Here is a 17191-nt window from a genome sequence, read left to right as displayed (position 1 = left end):
GCTCACAACAATGCTGTATCCTTAACCCACTAAGCAAGGCCGGGAATTGAACCCACTTCTTCATGGATACTAGTCGGGTTCATTACTGCTCAGCCACAACAGGAACTCCCACGAGCAGCTTTTAATGCTTTTTCTATAAAGCTGTCTCTCTGAAAGCCGATAGCGCTCATGAGTCATGAATAGAGTTGACATTTTTCCTGTGTTGCATCTTATAGCTCAAGCCCAGCTCTGCCAGCCTTTCCTCAGTGCGGTGCCAGGCAGGCCTCAGCTCTTGCTACCTGGGTTTCCCTGCCATGAATGAGCCTCTGGGCTATGTTCACACCCAGGAGCTTGCAAGTATAGGTCTCTTATCCAGATAATGCATTAATACCAGGGCCTGGGTCCTTTGTTGGAGTTGAAGGTACAACATCACTGATTGTGCCAAAGATTTCATATGATGGAGAGAACTAGGTAGCCTGCTCTTTTCTGGACTCTAAACTAGCTTCTGAATTTCTAAATTGGCTCTGTCATGCATCCTGTTAGGTCCCTGGCAAGTGATCTCCAAGCCAGGCCTCCTCAGTTAGACATGTGTAAGCTCTTGGATGCTCCCTGTTCCATGGCCAAGCCTGGTGCCTGACACCCTCTCGTCCGAGGACTCTTCCCTTTGTCTAAGAAACCTGAGACAAGTTACTCTCTCTTTCTGATATTCCCATGTGCTTTACTCCTCTGTCACTTGTTGCGATCTTGTTTTGGAGTTTGTAATGAGCATTCTGCTTACCCAGCTGAGTCAGAACCCCTTATTTTGGTGTGGACCCCTCCTGCCCAGAACTTGGCATTAAGAGCTTCCTCATCAATGCTGAATGGCCTCCGTCCTGCTGTGGGGGAGAGAGGGCATGCTCCCCTCCTGCCCCTTGTGTGCGCATGCCTGGTCCTTCCTCGTGTGTGTGGCTTTAGAAAATGTTTTATGAAATGCCTTACAAAGAGGCCATGATCTTTGGAATTCTTTAGGAAACCCCCTAAAGTTTGTCTCCTTGGGCTTAATAGTCATAGGATGGGCTGTGAGCAGCCAGAAAGAAGTTGAAGGAGATTTGACCAGTCTATGTAGACTGCTGTAGTCATGTCTGTCAGGTTTGCAGAGTAGCTCATCTGAGGATGAGAAGGTGTATTATCATTTAGGTTGGGATTTGACTAAATATAACAGAAAACCCCAAATAACACTGGCTTAAACATGAGATTTTATCGTCTCTGTCCTGTAAAAAGTCAACTTAGGGCAGGGACCTAATTTACTATTCCTTCATCCTTAGAGTTGCCTCATGATCCAAAATGGCTGCTGAAGCACCAGCCATTGTATTAATATCACAGATGGAAAGACAGGAGGAGTGCTCTTGGAAGTCTCACTCAGTGTCCGTTTATATTTCATTAGCTGAAAGTAACTAGCTATCATGACAACTGGGAAGTAGGGTCTTGGCTGGGACATTGCTTCACCTGGAGACATGAGGGCTCTGTTACCAAGAAAGATGGAGAGAGTAGAGAGTAGAAACAGAACAGATGTCCAGCACTTACTTGAATGAATGGATGGATAAGTGATAGATGCCATCTGGCTTCTGTAGATTAAATATAGACCAAATCCTCATATTAGCAGGATTCACAATATGACAAGGAAGGCACATTTCTGATACCACAGGAGGGAAGGAACCTTGTGGAAACTTCACAAACTCCGCAGGAAGTTGACAGATCATGTTCTTCCAGGTCACTTCAGACGGGCCTCCTCTTTTCCCTGTTTGTAGGGACATGGTTTCCTTGGAATGCAGCAGATGCATGGCAGTGGGTGCGGAGGGGCTGGGTTCAGGTCACAGCAGCCGCATTCTAGAAAGTCCCTACGAGAGCATCTTTTTTTGTTGTTGTTGTTGCTGCTGCTTTCTTGGAAGAAAAAAAACTTCACAATCCAAGCAGGGAGACCTAGAGAAAGAGTTTAGCCTTAAATGTTGCTGAATTGCAATACTAAAATTTTTTTTAACAACTACAGATCCCGTCTCAGAAAATGGTAGACTCCTGTGGGGTTAATTATGGCCCGCTGATGCTTGTTTGAAGTTTGTGGGTGGTCTGTGTGCAGTGGGGGGAGGTGCCCTCCAGCACAGTGGGGCAGGGGGGGCCTTGAGGGCTGTCCTCCCATGGAGGAAGAGCAGTGGGCCTGGAGCCCAGGCTCTGGAGCATTGAGTGTGCTGTCCAGTGTCTTCTCAGGGCACATGTCAGTTCTTGAGGGTGGCCTCTGGTCCCCACTGTGTCACTGAGGCGCACCTGCATGGTCCCAGGACCACATGAGGGGTCTGCAGCAAGCAGGTCTCATGCTTGAAGCTTTAGCCTGGCTTTCATTCAAGGCCTCCATTCTTTTTTTTTTTTTCTTTTTTGTCCTTTTTAGGGCCACACCTGCGGCATATGGAGGCTCCCAGGCTAGGGGTTATATCGGAGCTACAGCTGCCAGCCTTTGCCAGAGCCACAGCTAAGCCAAATTCGAGCCACATCTGCGACCTACACCACAGCTCACAGCAATGCTGGATCCTTGACCCACTGAGCGAGGCCCGGGATCAAACCCGCAACCTCATGGTTCCTAGTCAGATTTGTTTCCACTGCGCCATGAGGGGAACTCCTCAAGGCCTCCATTCCTGACTCCCTTTTGACACCTTGATGGGAGTCTTTGTCAAGCCTTCTGCAGACAACCTGGTTAAATATTCTGTTCTTCCCTGCTCCCCTCCAAGCCGTGTTTTCAGATCATCCTGTCTCCAGGCCTCAGTTCAGTGTCATCTTCCTGTAAGAGGTCTCCCTGGATTCTCTCCACGGAAGGAATTTCTCCGTCCCCTCACTGTGTGACTTTTTTTTTAGTGACCACACTCACAGCATATGGAAATTCCCCAGGCTAGGGACTGAATCTGAGCCACAGCTGTGGCAATGCTGGATCCTTTAATCCACAGGCCAGGGATGGAACCCACGCCTTCTCAGCAACCTGAGCTGCTGCAGTTGGATTCTTAACCCACTGTGCCACAGTGGGAACTCCTCATCTTATTACTTCTGAATGTCCATGCCCGGTTCATCTCCCTGACTGGGTTGTCGTCACCTGAGGGTCGGCTCAGGCGTGACCCAGTTACAGGGTCACTGAAGGATGGAGGGGGCACCCACAGGGTCACACAGCTGTCCCTCGCCCTGGGGGCTGATGGGCTCCAACTGATTTTGTTCCTTTTAACTGTCTTTGGGAAGTGTCCTGGGCCTGTAGTTTCTGAGAACTTCCTCTCAGTCATATGAGACTTGCTCTGGGGATGGGTGGGGGCCCTATTGTTCCCTTTGCCTCTTGAGTCCCAGGGACAGCCCCTGGGGTGTCCCCAGTTTATGTAACTGACTTAGGGATCCAGTTAGCCGAGGCAGTTGGGTAGGAGGCTGCAGCAGACCAGCATCTGGCACGGCCTTGCCTGAACTCTGGTGAGGAGTTCAAGGTGGGCCTGCCAAGAGCAGTGATGAGGGTTTGTTGCCAATTTCGGATGCAATTACATGGTCCACTTTTGGGGGATGTGTTTCTGCTGTATAAAAGCAATGGAATGTGAGTCAGCTATGAACTTACTGTCTTCTAGTTGTCCCAGTAAAAATTGCAAATAGGAGGTGGAATTAGTGTTAATACTTTAACCCAGTATGTACAAAATGTCATCATTTCATCATGTGGTCAACATGGACATTATTAAGGAGATAGCTGTTCTTTTTCTGGACTGAGCCTTTAGTAAGTCTTTGAAATGTGGAGTGTTTTCCATTCAGTTTGGATTCACGTTTTCCTTTCTTCCTAGGCCAGGCTATCGGCTGTCGTTTCGGTTGATTCTCCCACTTGACGTTCCTTGAAAGCAGGGATGGTGTTGTGACAGGGCCTTCCCTCCACCCATCCCACCCACCACTGGTGTCAGCCCGTGTGATTGGAGTGCGAGCCTCTCTGGCAGAGTCACCACTCCGGGGGTGGGACCCGGAGCTGCTGGAATCTGGGCTCGGCTCTGTGAGCTCAGGGCAGCCCCAGCCTCTGGGAGCCACGGTTTCCATTCAGAGTGACACCGTTGGATGGTGCTGTCTGGGGCCTTTCTCGTTCTCACATGGGGCTGGGGAGCACTGCCACCGCTGACCTCATTAGCAAACGAGAGCTGCTCTAGGAGGGGCCCCAGCCAGCTGTACCTGCCGCATGTGGGCTGGGTTGCCGTCTCCAATCCTGACCCAGAGCTGGCATGTTTATCTGGTCTGTTGGGTCCCAGGCTGTGAAGACCCTCCACTCCCTCCACCCAGGATCTACAAGGACCTGCAGGTGCCTGGCCTATTCCCAGGCTGGACAGGCACAGGAGGACAGGACCGGGCCAGGCCCTCAGGAGGGCAGGATGGGCCAGCAGCAGCAGCAGCCCCTGCTGCGTCTGGTTCCTCATGAGCTTTCTCTTGTACAGGCACAGCTGGAAGCCCAGAGAGCCACCCAGGACTTCCAAAGGGCCACGGAGGTGCTCCGTGCCGCCAAGGAGACCATCTCCCTGGCCGAGCAGCGGCTGCTGGAGGATGACAAGCGACAGTTCGACTCAGCCTGGCAGGAGATGCTGAACCACGCCACCCAGAGGGTAGGAGTCATGCTGAGTGCACCTGTGGTGCCGGGGGCTGGAGTAGGGGGCTGGGCTGGGGTAGGGTGCTGGGCTTGTGCCAGCGTGTGCACGTATGCATTGCGCAGGCGTAGGGGTGGGGGTCAGGAGGCTGGGTGGGTGTCTGTGTCAGGGGTGCCCACACCCGTGGGTTATGGTGTACCCAATGGATCCCGACTCCTTGCTGGTTGCTCTGAGCAGAGACGCCTTCCCAGGCATGTTGTACACCATAGGTGGTCATCTCCACGGGGTCTCTGCAGGCCTGGGACTAAGCCGTCGTGGGCGATGACAGTCACCCAGTGTCTGTACCCCTTCCCCATCACTTGAGGTGCGTCTAGTTCAGATCACCCCTGATGGTTCTGACTGGATTAGGCTTCCCAGGGGGACGAGGTCATTCCCCAGGGTCCCCTCCGAGTCCTGGGGGACTGGCCAGGTTTAGAGTGCCAGGTGGAGGACCTGGGTTACTTTGCTGGGCCTGGACTCACACATGTGTGCTGTTGGTGAAAAGTAGGGTTCCTGGTAGATAAAGCCAGAACCAAGGGGGTTCGCAGACTGGTCTTCGGGCTGGGCTGAATCTGGGGAGCCAGCGTGTGCACGGAAAGTGGGCTGTGCTGTATCTTCATCCGGTTTTGACGCCTGTGTTTGGTGCCAGCATTTTCTGGCCCTTTACAATCTCCCAAGACCTGCCCCCTGGCCACATAGCTCAGATCAGAAGTGATGGGGACAGCACTTGGAGCAACTGGACATGTCACTTCTCCTGTCCCTCGTAGGCTCCTGGGCGTTCTCCTGCAGCCTGTTTCTCCTTACACCCTGTCTCCCACCCCCGCCGTGTTTGTTGCAATGGGGTGAGGGGCAAGGCGACACATGGCTTCTGTAGCTCCAACTGAGGCCTTGGATGGAGGGTGAGGGAGTGGGTGGGGGCTGTAACCCTCGTCTGGACTCCCCAAGAGGCTGCCTTGCAGGGCTGGAGTAGAAATGTCAGGAGTTTGGAGTTCCCGTCGCGGTACAGCAGAAACAAATTTGACTGGGAACCATGAGGTTGTGGTTCAGTGGGTTGGGGATCCGGCGTTGCTGTGGTGTGGGTTGTAGATGGCAGCTTGGATCCTGCGTTGCTGTGGTGGCAACAGCTCCGATTAGACCCATGGCCTGGGGACCTCCATGTGCCATGGGTGCGGCCCCAGGGGGACAAAAGACAAAAAAAGAAAAAAAAAAAAAAGAAATGTCAGGAGTTGGAGTTCCCGTTGTGGCTCAGTGGAAATGAATCTGACTAGTATCCATGGGGATGCAGCGCAGGTTTGATATAGGCCTCACTCAGTGGGTTAAGGATCCGGTGTTGCCGTGAGCTGTGGTGTAGGTCGCAGATGTGGCTCGGATCTGGCAGTGCTGTGACTGTGGGGTAGGCCAGTGGCTACAGCTCCGATTCCACCCCTAGCCTGGGAACCTCTATGTGCCGCAGGTGCGGCCCTAAAAAGACAGAAAAGAAAAGAAATGTCAGGAGTTGATGCCAGAGGCTCTCTTTTCAATGTCACCTACAGTGGCTCAAGCCCTTGGGGACCTGAGAGTTAAAGATGGCCTTGTGATTCCTTAAATAGAATGCCTGACACACAAAGACTTAGACTTGGTGTCAAGTCTCTGTTGCCTGTCCCACCTCTCCTGAAGCCCGAGGCTCCTGGCCAGGCTTGCATGGCCTGGGGACTCCTGCCCCCTAGTGGACAGGATGCTTAGAGAGCCAAGCACAGACTGGTACAGCTTTCCTGGGTCCACTGGGGAAATACCAAAGGGAGATGGGAAATCTTAGAAATCTACAAGCCTGACATGTGAAAAGGACAGAGAAAGAAGGAAAGGAAGACGGAAAGAAGGAAGAAAAAAAACAGTAGCTCTTTCGAAGAAATAAGCTGAAGCCTGCTTTTTCTTCCTGCCCTCCTTCCACCCCAACCAAGATCCAAATCAGCCAGTCAGAAATCATTTCAGAAATTACTTAATGTTCTTTAAAAAAGAATGTGTTTCTGCTTTTCTTCCCTTCTACTTTTAAAGTCCTGGGGCCCTAGTGGATAGTAAGTGGCAGTCAAGGAGAGATATCCTCAGGACCTCTGCGTCCCAAGACTCCAGAAGCACCATCCATACCAGTCACTGGGAATGGTGCTTCTTGGGGTTGTGCAGTGCACAACTTAGGTGACTGTACAAGACAGCCCTGGGCTCCTGATGTTATGTGGGGCTCCTGAGGGGCATCTGAGGTGTGCCTTCACTGAGGCCACCGAAGGTTTCTTGCTCGTGGGGGGTGACCATTGCAGATGAGCAGGTTTTCTGGGTCACAGGCCAGGATTTCCACCTTGGAGCTGCTGTTCCTCTTCCCAATTTCATGGACCCGAGATGCTGCTCCTTGACCTGATGAAGGAGAAGGAGAAACAGCATGAGAGAGAGCCAGTGGCAGAGCTGTCCTCGGCCACATCCCTGTGTCATTGAGAAACCCAGCCTAGAGGGGGCATGCTCTCTGGATGTGATGGGGGTACAGATGCCCCTGTGTGGCTTTGCTGTGAACCACCCTCTGATTGAGCAGTTCCCGGGGCTGGTGGGCCTGGCACATTCAGCTGCCTGAATGCTGGTAGCTGAAGACAGTGTAAGGTCTAGAACACGGCCTCAGCTGACCTCTGGATCCTCCAGGAAGCCTGTTCCTCCAGGTGAAAGACGCTTCAACTCACCCTCTTCTCCTAAAGCAAGTGCCATGTGAGGGTCTGAGAAAGATGCAGAGCTCGGAAAGGCACACGCTGTCTTGAGGAAGTGGCCGAGCTTTGAGCTTCATGACCCCCACCCAGGCACAGTGCAAGAGCTCTGGGGTCTCCAGGTTCTTTGCCTGAGGCCTGAGTTCTGTTCCCTCAGACTTGGGGTGACAGCCCCTCTTGGACCCAGGCTGAAGTTGACACACTCAAGACCATAAAAAGATGCCAGAGCCCTGGGTTGTGGTTAGGCTGCATGGAGGCCCCAGGAAGGTACAGAGGAACAGTTCTTCACTCAGTGCTGGGGTCAGCAGGGCTTTGGGGGGCACTGGAGTGGCCTCCCGGGGGGTGAGGAGTCCCTGCTGCTCCCACGTGCACTTTAGGCGGCAGAGGCCACCCCTCCAGCTTCACCTGGTTTGTCCGCAAAGCAGCCATTGTAGGGAGGTGATAGCTTTTCACCCTCTGGGAGGGAGAGCAGAGCCCTGGCATCCTGGGAGGGAGAAGCTGGCTTTTCTGGTGTCTGCGCAGAGAGACTGCAGAGAGGAAGATGATGTAGCCTGGAGGTGGGGAGGCTCGAACTGTTAGGAACCAGCAGCTGCTAGCGAGGAAAGGACACGGAGTCAGCCTCTTCTCTGGGCCCCACAAGGGGCTGCCTGGGGCTTGGATCTGAGCCCTGGGATGCACACAAGTCGTCAGGCCAGGTTTCCTGTGCTGGTGGGCATGGACCACCCATCCCTTGCAGCCGTGAGAAGCTACCTTCGCAGGCCCCGTGTGCCCAGGGCTGCAGGAAGAATCTGAAAGCAGCCTGAATGGGCCGAGAATCTAAGGAGGCCATGACACTGCCTTCCCGGGAGCAGAGGACCCTGCTTCTGGCTCTGAGATATTGGGGATGAGGGTGGAGGCCTCAGGGTTGGGAGAGAGGCTGGGAGAGCTTAAGGTGAGGCAGAGCAGCTGTGCTGGCTGGACATCTCCTGGTCAGTCGAGGTCCTTCTGCTGGCAGGACACCCAGCCTGGCTGGCACGCCCTGGCTGGCCTGCGCATTGGCATCCTGGCAGGAAGTGTCTGTTGGAGTGTCTTGTGTGTGTGGCTGTGAGCAGAGGGCCTGGGCTGCCCTGTGGCTCCCAGGAGGGGGCCAGTCAGCAGTGTTGGACCCCCATTCTGTCTGTCCTGCTGACCTAGGAGGAGGCCTGTGGCTCTTCAGAGTATAAGCACCAGCAGCGGCTGGCCCACATGCTCTTTACAGGGCCCGCTGCACACTGCCTGCCTGGGGCATGGTGCTGTGTTGTTCTGGCCACTCGGGCCTCAAACCCAGGGCCTCAGACCTTCCCACTGGGCAGCAGCAGGTGGTCAGGTCTTGGGCATTTGAGGCTAATAACGACGGGCTGGAGTACAAGTCTGCCGTTTGGGGAACCCCAGGAACGAGGCACCCAGAGGTCAGCATGGAGCTCGTGGGTCCTCCCTGGCACCCAGTCCTCTTTGGGAAGAGCGAGGCCAGGACTGTTGTGCAGGACAGTGATTCCTCCAGGTGCCTGCCAGCTGTGGAGAAGGATGCAGGAAGCCCAGTGTTGCTCCCGTCTGGATCCCCATACAGAGTGGACACGTGGCTGGGCCAAGCCCCCCAGCCCTTTCCCCCAGGACCTCACACCAAGTCCCCCAGTGCCACCTCTGCTGCCAAGCCACCCCCCCAGGCCACCTTGGGCCCAGCAGCCTGGATCTTAGCTGCCTGAGTGATGCGGTGCTGCTGGGCATCTGTACCATGAAGCTTGTGGCCTGGGGTTTAGTCTCTAGTGCATTCTGTGCCCAGAGTAGGTGCTTAATCAGTACGCGAGGCTCGGAGTTGAATATGCTGGTGGGAAACTGGAGAGCATGGTGCAGAGGTGGGCACAGGGGCCTGGAGTCCAGGCAAAATGGCCCCACCCCTGGCCTGGTGCCTTGGAGTTGGGCAGCACTTGCATTCTGGCCGCTTGGAGGCCTGCAGAGACATCTGCATTGTGCTTCCTTTTGTGGCTTCCACCTTCTGGGCAGAGACTCCCCATGCCACCCCCTACCCTTACCCCCCACCTTTCTTTCCTCCTTTGGGGCACAAAGTTCATGCCTGATTCCAAGCTTCAGATCCAGGGGCTGCTTGGTTACCTAGGAGACATAACTGAGGCATCTGCTTGTGACTTTCCCCTTGGGGGCCGGAAGTGGAGTCAGGGCGCTTCTCCAAGATTGGGAGTTGCATGTGGGGTCGGGGATTTGGGACAGGAGATGGTCACTGTGGCCTGGTAGGGGTGAGGCGGGGGACACTGCTGCCTCATTCTGCACTGGCAGTATTGCTAAAGGCTTGGAGCCTTCTGAGTGTTTAATTTTAGAATGCCTGTGCTGCGTTTTGCACACTAGGAGCCAAGAAAGCACGAGGGCCTGTGTGCAGCCAGCAAGAACCTTGCTTCTTGCTGGGGACGCTCTGTACCACAGGCCTCAAATCACAGCTTTCGTAGATCATCTATTTAAAATGTTTTCAGCTCCTTAAAGGGGAACCTTGCATGGAATCCTCTTGTAGTGAAACAAATCGCCACAATACGTGGTCTTCATTCATCTGTCTGACATGCCTGGGTTTTGAATGTTGAGAAAGGATACACCAGTAAATGCTTAAAGCTAAGACTTAAGACTAAAGAGTTACTGCTGGTAGTTCCCTTTGTGGTTCAGCAGTTAGCAAACCTGTCTAGCATCCACGAGGACTCGGGTTCTATCCCTGGCCTCACTCCGTGGGTTAAGGATCCAGCATTGCCCTGAGCTGTGGTGTAGGTCACAGACATGGCTCGGATCCCGTGTTGCTGTGGCTGTGGTGTAGGCCGGCAGCTGTAGCTTCAATTCGACCCCTAGCCTGGGAACTTCCATATGCCGTGAGTGCCACCCTCAAAGACACACACACACACACATAAGTGTCTCAGACATTAAAACCATTGTTTAAAGATGTGTGGTTTTTTTTTTTTTTTTTTTTTGTCTTTTTGCCATTTCTTGGGCCGCTCCCTCGGCATATGGAGGTTCCCAGGCTAGGGGTCGAATCGGAGCTGTAGCTGCTGGCCTACGCCAGAGCCACAGCAACGCGAGATCCAAGCCGCGTCTGCAACCTACACCACAGCTCACGGCAACGCCGGATCCTTAACCCGCTGAGCAAGGGCAGGGACCGAACCCGCAACCTCATGGTTCCTAGTCGGATTCGTTAACCACTGCGCCACGACGGGAACTCCTAAAGATGTGTATTTTAAAGAAGGTGAAGGTTTAATTCTGATAAATATAAAATGTTCCCCGGTGAGATTTTACTTAACTTATTAATTAAGAACAGAACTAAGATGTTGTAAATAGCTCTTGTAAAGGAGAATTTAAAAAACACACACACACACACACACACACACACACACACACTCATTCATACAGAAGGCTAGGAGTGCTGAAATGAATTTACAAACAGAGAGTTGGTCAATATTTACACAGTAGTCAATAATCAAATGCATCTCCACTGGACACGCTTTACCTTCATTTGTAAGGATAAGAATCATTTATCTTACTATCAATTTCCTACAACTTACAGGATGGCAAAATAACTCCAAGACAGTGAAAGCCAGAGATAACCTGAAGAGGGCATTAAATAGGACACCCTGTCATTTTTATGCTTGTATTAAAGTCTTTCAGAATTTTTCCTGACACTTCAACCCTTATTATAAGTGCATAAGTAGGAATTCCCATTGTGGCTTAGTGGTAACAAATCTGACTAGATGCACGTTCGATTCCTGGCCTTGTGCAGTAGGTTAAGGATCTGTTGTTGCCACGAGCTGTGGCATAGGCTCCTAGCCTGGGAACTTCCAGGGGCGGCCCTAAAAAATAAAAAAGACCAAAAAAAGTACATAAGTAAACTACTTATGGGCTGACTGTGGCTGTTACCTAGAGGGGGTGATAGAACGCTGGCCACCTCCTGGGTGGTGTCTTCCTGAAACTGTCCTGCTGGATAGTGGGCTGAGGATCCTCTGGGCTCCTCTCTGCTGCTCTTCAGATAAAATGAAGCATGGCCCTCTAGACCCACTTTGCTTCTTTTCCTCCAGTTTGTCTTGTAACACTTGGGTGAGTTTTAAATAGAAGATGAGAAGGAAGTTGAGAGCTGCTTACCTGGCCCACATGCATGCCTTTGAGCTGCTTGGTTTGGGGCCATGGAGAGCCCCCCTTTTTTGGCAGTGCCCACAGCATGTGGAAGTTCCTGGGCCAGGAATCAAACCCACGCCACAGCTGTGACCCAAGCCACAACAGTGACAACACCAGATCCTTAACCCAGTGAGCTACCAAGGAACTATTTATTTATTTCCTTGGAGAGCCCTTGATTACTGGCTTTTTAACTCATTTAAAAAGTATCCCTGGAGTTCCCTTTGTGGCTCGGTGGTAATGAACCTGACTAGTACCCATGAGGATGTGAGTTTGATCCCTGGCCTTGCTCAGCGGGCTTAAGGTTCTGGCGTTGCCATGAGCTGTGGCATAGGTTGCAGATGCAGCTCGGATCCCGCATTGCTGCGGCTGTGGTGTAGGCCAGCAGCTGCAGCTCCAATTTTACCCCTAGCCTGGGAACTTTCGTATGTCGCAGGTGCAGACCTAAAAAAAGAAAAAAAAAAAAATTCCCACCAGAACACTGATGCGTCTCCGGCTCATAAATTTTTGTGAACATCAAAACCTGTTCAGTTTGACCCTTCTGGATCTTGGATTCTTGTGTGCATACCAGCCAATTCAGGGTATTTGGGAAGGGGCCAAACAGCTGAGGTCACCCTTGCCTTGCTGTCCTGATGTGTGCGCATATGCTTGGTTTTGTAGGGCTCCTGGTTTTATAGGGTCTCTGTGGTCTGAGTTCCCGTTGCTGCCACCTGCCTGCCATGCCCCAGGGCAGGAGCAAGAGATGCCCATAATGACTGCTCGGAGGAAGTGGGCATGGACTGAATCAGAAAATATTTCCTGTGTTTCTCTGATCATTGTTTTCCCTTCTCTTTTTTTTCTGCTCAGCCAATTTGGCTATTTAACCTAACCTGACATGACTTTTCCTTTTCCAGAGTAGGTGAATAGGGAAAGTCATCCTATTTTCTTTGGGAGTTTGTTTGATCTTAGGCTGCCCACTAATTTCCATAACTAATTTGTTATTATTTAGTTTTTATATATTTAAATTTCAATTGAAGTGGAGTTTATTTACAATGAGTTAGTTTCTGGTGTACAACAAAGTGATTCAGTTAGACACATGCAAACATATATTCTTCTCCAGATTCTTTTTCTTTATAGGTTATTACAAGATATTGACTAAAGTTCCCTGTGCTATACACCAAGTCCTTGTTGGTTATCTAATTGACATATAGTAGTGTGTATCTGTTAATCCCATACCCCTAATTTTTTTTTCTTTTTCTTTCTTTCTTTTTTTTCTTTTTAGAGCCACTTCTGTGGCATATGGAGGTTCCCAGGTGAGAGGTTGAATCGGAACTACAGCTGCCGGCCTTTGCCAGAGCCACAGCAATGCCAGATCCGAGCTGCGTCTGCGATCTACACCACAGTCATGGCAACACTAGATCCTTAACCCGCTGAGCAAGGCCAGGGATCGAACCCTCAACCTCATGGTTCCTAGTCAGATTCCTTTCCACTGCGCCATGACGAGAACGCACCATACTCCTAATTTTTAAAAAATGACTTAATTAGCCAATGAGGGGCTGTTCTGGGTTTGGCCAGGCTGACCTCTGCTGTCATTTGAAGGTCATGGAGGCGGAGCAGACCAAGACGAGGAGTGAGCTGGTGCACAAGGAGACAGCGGCCAGGTACAACGCAGCCATGGGCCGCATGCGGCAGCTGGAGAAGAAACTCAAGAGAGCCATCAGCAAGTCCAAGTGAGCCTGGGCCGTGGGGTCCCTGGGCTGTGTGCTCATTCCTCTTTGCATCTTCTCAACCGTTTCTATACAGTGCACTTGGGCTGGCCCACCTGAGCCCCTTGCCCAGGCTTCCTCTGCCTCTCCCCCGCCCCCAAGTCCTCTGTAACCACCTCCCAGGGTGGGGCTGCTCCAGGTATGACCCACCTGGGAGGCACAGAAAAAGGAATTTCAAAAGCAAACTCTTAATTGGCTCATGGGCTGGGGCTGGGCTTTGGGAAACTCAGTTTGTGCCCTTAGCCTGCCCCTCAGTTTACCTGTCAGCAGGATGGGGTAAGCTGTATACATAATACACATCCTTCACAGACCAAAAGCTGGGGAAGTGGCGCAAAACTGGTTTCCATGGAGTTTTTCCTCCAGCTCCTGTGTATTTTTATATGATAGTGGTCTTAGGGACAGGCGCCTGCTTCACTCAAAATTGCGGGGCCTCCAAGCAGAGACAGGACCTAGGCCTCACAGCCAGAGACAGACCCCAGCTTCATGGAGGGGGAAGAGCTCAAGAATAGAGCACTGTCTACTCCTAAAGCTGCAACACCCAAGTTCCTGAAAAAAGCCAGCATCTTCCCGCTGACCTAGAACCCAGGGGACCAAGTAGAGTGTTGGCCTTTCTTGTCCTCTGTCTTGCCCATGACCTGGCTGGGTCTGCAATCCCTCCCATCCTGCACAGAGGCCCAGAGGCCAGCCTGAGCTCCGGTCCTTGCAATGGCCCCGGTGTGCTCAGCGAGGGAGTCCAGTCCTCTCTCTTCCCTGAGTGAGCTTGGCAGAGCTAGGTGTGCATTGAGGTGGCTCCTTCCCGGCCTATCTGCTGTTCATTCCTAGAAGAGGAGGTCAGGCCACCTTAGCTGCCGGGCATAGCCTCCCGAGGGGACAGTGAGCCAGGGTGTGGGGCCCTGGGGTATGTGTACACCTTTATGGGTTTCCCACATCTTGAGGTGGGCCTTCTGGCTCGGCCCTGGGTGAGCGTCTGTATCCATCAGGCCCAGGAACTGGGAGCAACCTCCTCATCTCATGGCTCGTCAAGCTGAGTAGAAGCTGGAGGATGACCCTGCCAGCTGAGCCACTGCCTCCCAGATAACCCAGGGGGTTGATTGGGGTCACTGTGTTATCGTGCTCTTACATGTTTTCTTCCTGTCTTCTACAGGCCTTATTTTGAACTCAAATCGAAGTACTACCTGCAACTTGAGGTATGTCTGGCCTTGGCTTTGTAGCGGATCAGAGTTTTTTGCACGCAATGCCCCCTTTCTGTAGTGGGCTTTCAGACAGCCTCACTGTTGCCGGGGGGGAGTGAGGAGACATCCTGTAGGTGTCTGAAGGGTCTTGTTGCCTCCTCAGTGGTCTCTGACACTCTCTGAATCTGCATGCAGTCACTTTCCGTCTTGAGCTCGGTCCGTGGTTCCCAGTGCACCCCCAGCACCGGCAGCATCTGCACAGGAACTTGTGGGCCATGCATGTTCCAGACCCTCCCCAGACCCACTAAACAGAGGCTCTGCAGGTGGGGCCCAGCCTTCTGGGTTTTGGCACCCCCCCTTGCCCCCCCCAACCCAGGGGGGTTCTGATACAGCTCAGGTGTGAGAACCACAGCTCCTAGATCTGGTGGCTGGAATGTGGGACTTCTGTGGGTCCCTGACGCCCTGATGGGTTTATTCCCAGTAGTGGTTTCTGGGTGACCTACTTAAAGTTGTCACCAGGCTGGGAGCTGGTGGGTGGTGGCTGCTCTTGTATCTGATGGGAAGGGGTCTTGAGAGTGGAGTGATAGGCGCGCGTGTTTGAACCTGTCAGTCACTCAAGAGCATCCTGAGGCAGAGGGTGGGGGTGGGTGGATGGACCGGCAGCCTCGCTCACTGAGCCTCCTGCTCTCTCTGAGCAGCAGCTGAAGAAGACAGTGGATGAGCTGCAGGCCAAGCTGGCCCTGGCGAAGGGCGAGTACAAGACGGCCCTGAGGAACCTGGAGACCATCTCGGATGAGATCCATGAGCGGCGGCGCTCCAGTGCCATGGGGCCCCGCGGCCGTGGCGTCGGCGCTGAGGGGGGCAGCACAGCCACTGAGGACCTGTCAGGGGGCAAGCCCGAGCCCGATGCTGTTTCTGGTGAGTTGGGGGTGCATGTGGCCTGCTCCTGCTCTTCTCTCCCCCACCCCCTTCCCACCCTGTTTTGGGACACTAGTCACCAAGATGCTGCTGTGTATCTGCAGAATCAGGATTCTGTGGTCATGTTTGGAAAATGTCACACTCTCATCCCCAAGTAATATGAGGGCATTCCAGGCTCTGAGAAGTCCTGCAGGGATGAAGAGTTGTCTGGAATAGGGACTTTGGAATCCGATTTGATTCGAGTCCTGGCCTTTGCACCATGACTAGTACGTGATGCGGGCAAGCATGTAACTTCTATCTCTTTCTTCCCCAGTAAAGCAGGGCACATGATAGTCCCTGATGTCCACTGTGTAGAGCAGTGGTCAGGTTTAATTGAAGGAGTGCCAGCCCCCAATGGACAATGCATGTGGTGTCTGGCCACCCCTGGGAAACTGACTCAGAGAGTTGCTTCGGCTCCCCCTATGTCAATCCAGAACCCCCGCTCCCTCCCCCAGTGCCGCCTCCGGGACCTTTTTTTGCCCCTTCTGTGGAGTGATGGCTCTTGCCACCTTCCTCAGGTGGGCTTTAATTCAGCCAACAGATGTTCACGCGTCAGGCCCCAGGTAAAAGAAGGAATTATAATTTGAGCATCAGTGATGTGAGCACATTAGTGCTCACCATCTCGTAAACCTGTGAGGAGAGGAACATGAACCTGAGAGAGGTTCAGTAACTTGACTGAGGCTACAGAGCATATAGCGGAGAAAGGATTTGCTCTCAGATCTGAGCCCACTGTCTGTGCCCAGCATCACAGTCCTTCTCATGGGCGCCAGTCCTCCATGGGATGCCACAGGTCGTTTTTAAAGCTGAGGGAGGAGGACAAGGGCGTGGGATGGCATGTGGGCTGAGGAGTAAATAGTTTAAGGCCGAGGCAGCTTTTAAACCACCAGAATCTCTGGGCCTTGCTTATTCTGGTCCACAAAACGAGTAAGGCACAAGCTACAGAGCAACATAAAGGTATTGTGGGCTTGTTTTTGTTTTTGTTTTGTGGCAAATGGTGATCTCTGTGGGCTCTAAGCATGTCTTTTATGGGATCACAAGTTACTTGGAGGGAGACAGAGGTCCCAGCAGACATTCCGCACAGAGCTGTCTCGTCCAGCAGCTCCTGCTGCTCCCACAGAACGGAGGAAGATTCCTCAAGTCTGGCTGGCTTTGTTTAGGATGCATTGGGCAGGCCAGCCCTCTTCCTGTGCTCTTGGGGATCTATCTTGGGGACTGGGGTGAAGAAAAGCCCCGTATCTTTGGCTGAATTCACCTTCCATCATGAGGCAGGGTCTGGTGACGGTGACTTCCAAGGCAGGGGCTGTAAAGTGACGGGAAGGATACTGACCAGCCACGGGGCCCAGCGGCTTCTCTTCAGGGTGCTCCAGAGCCTGGCCACTCGAGTACAGGCGAGCCACGTCCCTTTCATCAGGTGCCCACAGTGGCCGGGTCCTGCAGTTCCCAGCCCCTGCCCAGCTCCTCCAGCAGTGGACACATCTGGAGGTGTGTAGGGGCCGGGCTGCTGTCCTTCAGACCTGTGTGACGACTGTCCCCTCTCATCCTAGTGGCCTCCGAGGCCTTCGAAGATGACAACTGCAGCACCTTCGTGTCTGAAGATGACTCGGAAACCCAGTCTGTGTCCAGCTTCAGCTCAGGACCCACAAGTCCGTCCGAGGTGCCTGACCGGTGCCCTGTGGCCGTGAGGCCGGGCAGCCTGGACCTGCCCAGCCCTGTGTCCCTGTCGGAGTTCGGGATGATGTTCCCGGTGCTGGGACCTCGCAGCGAGTGCAGTGGGGCCTCCTCTCCTGAGTGCGAGGTGGAGCGAG

General features: G+C 53.0%; 1 protein-coding gene across 1 annotated transcript in view; it reads left to right on the top strand.

Annotated features, from left to right (window-relative positions):
• SH3BP5 (SH3 domain binding protein 5) overlaps positions 1 to 17191 on the top strand; it is an 81320-nt gene that overhangs the window by 61256 nt on the left and 2873 nt on the right. Inside the window, exons 4-8 of the mRNA XM_003132063.5 lie at positions 4440 to 4604; positions 13091 to 13221; positions 14402 to 14444; positions 15128 to 15347; positions 16931 to 17191. Coding sequence (XP_003132111.3) covers positions 4440 to 4604; positions 13091 to 13221; positions 14402 to 14444; positions 15128 to 15347; positions 16931 to 17191 — 820 coding nt within the window. The remainder of the gene's footprint in view (positions 1 to 4439; positions 4605 to 13090; positions 13222 to 14401; positions 14445 to 15127; positions 15348 to 16930) is intronic.

The sequence above is a fragment of the Sus scrofa genome, chromosome 13, assembly GCF_000003025.6.
Source record: "Sus scrofa isolate TJ Tabasco breed Duroc chromosome 13, Sscrofa11.1, whole genome shotgun sequence".
In the NCBI taxonomy this organism is placed as follows: domain Eukaryota; kingdom Metazoa; phylum Chordata; class Mammalia; order Artiodactyla; family Suidae; genus Sus; species Sus scrofa.
This window is presented reverse-complemented; position numbering and strand designations above follow the sequence as displayed.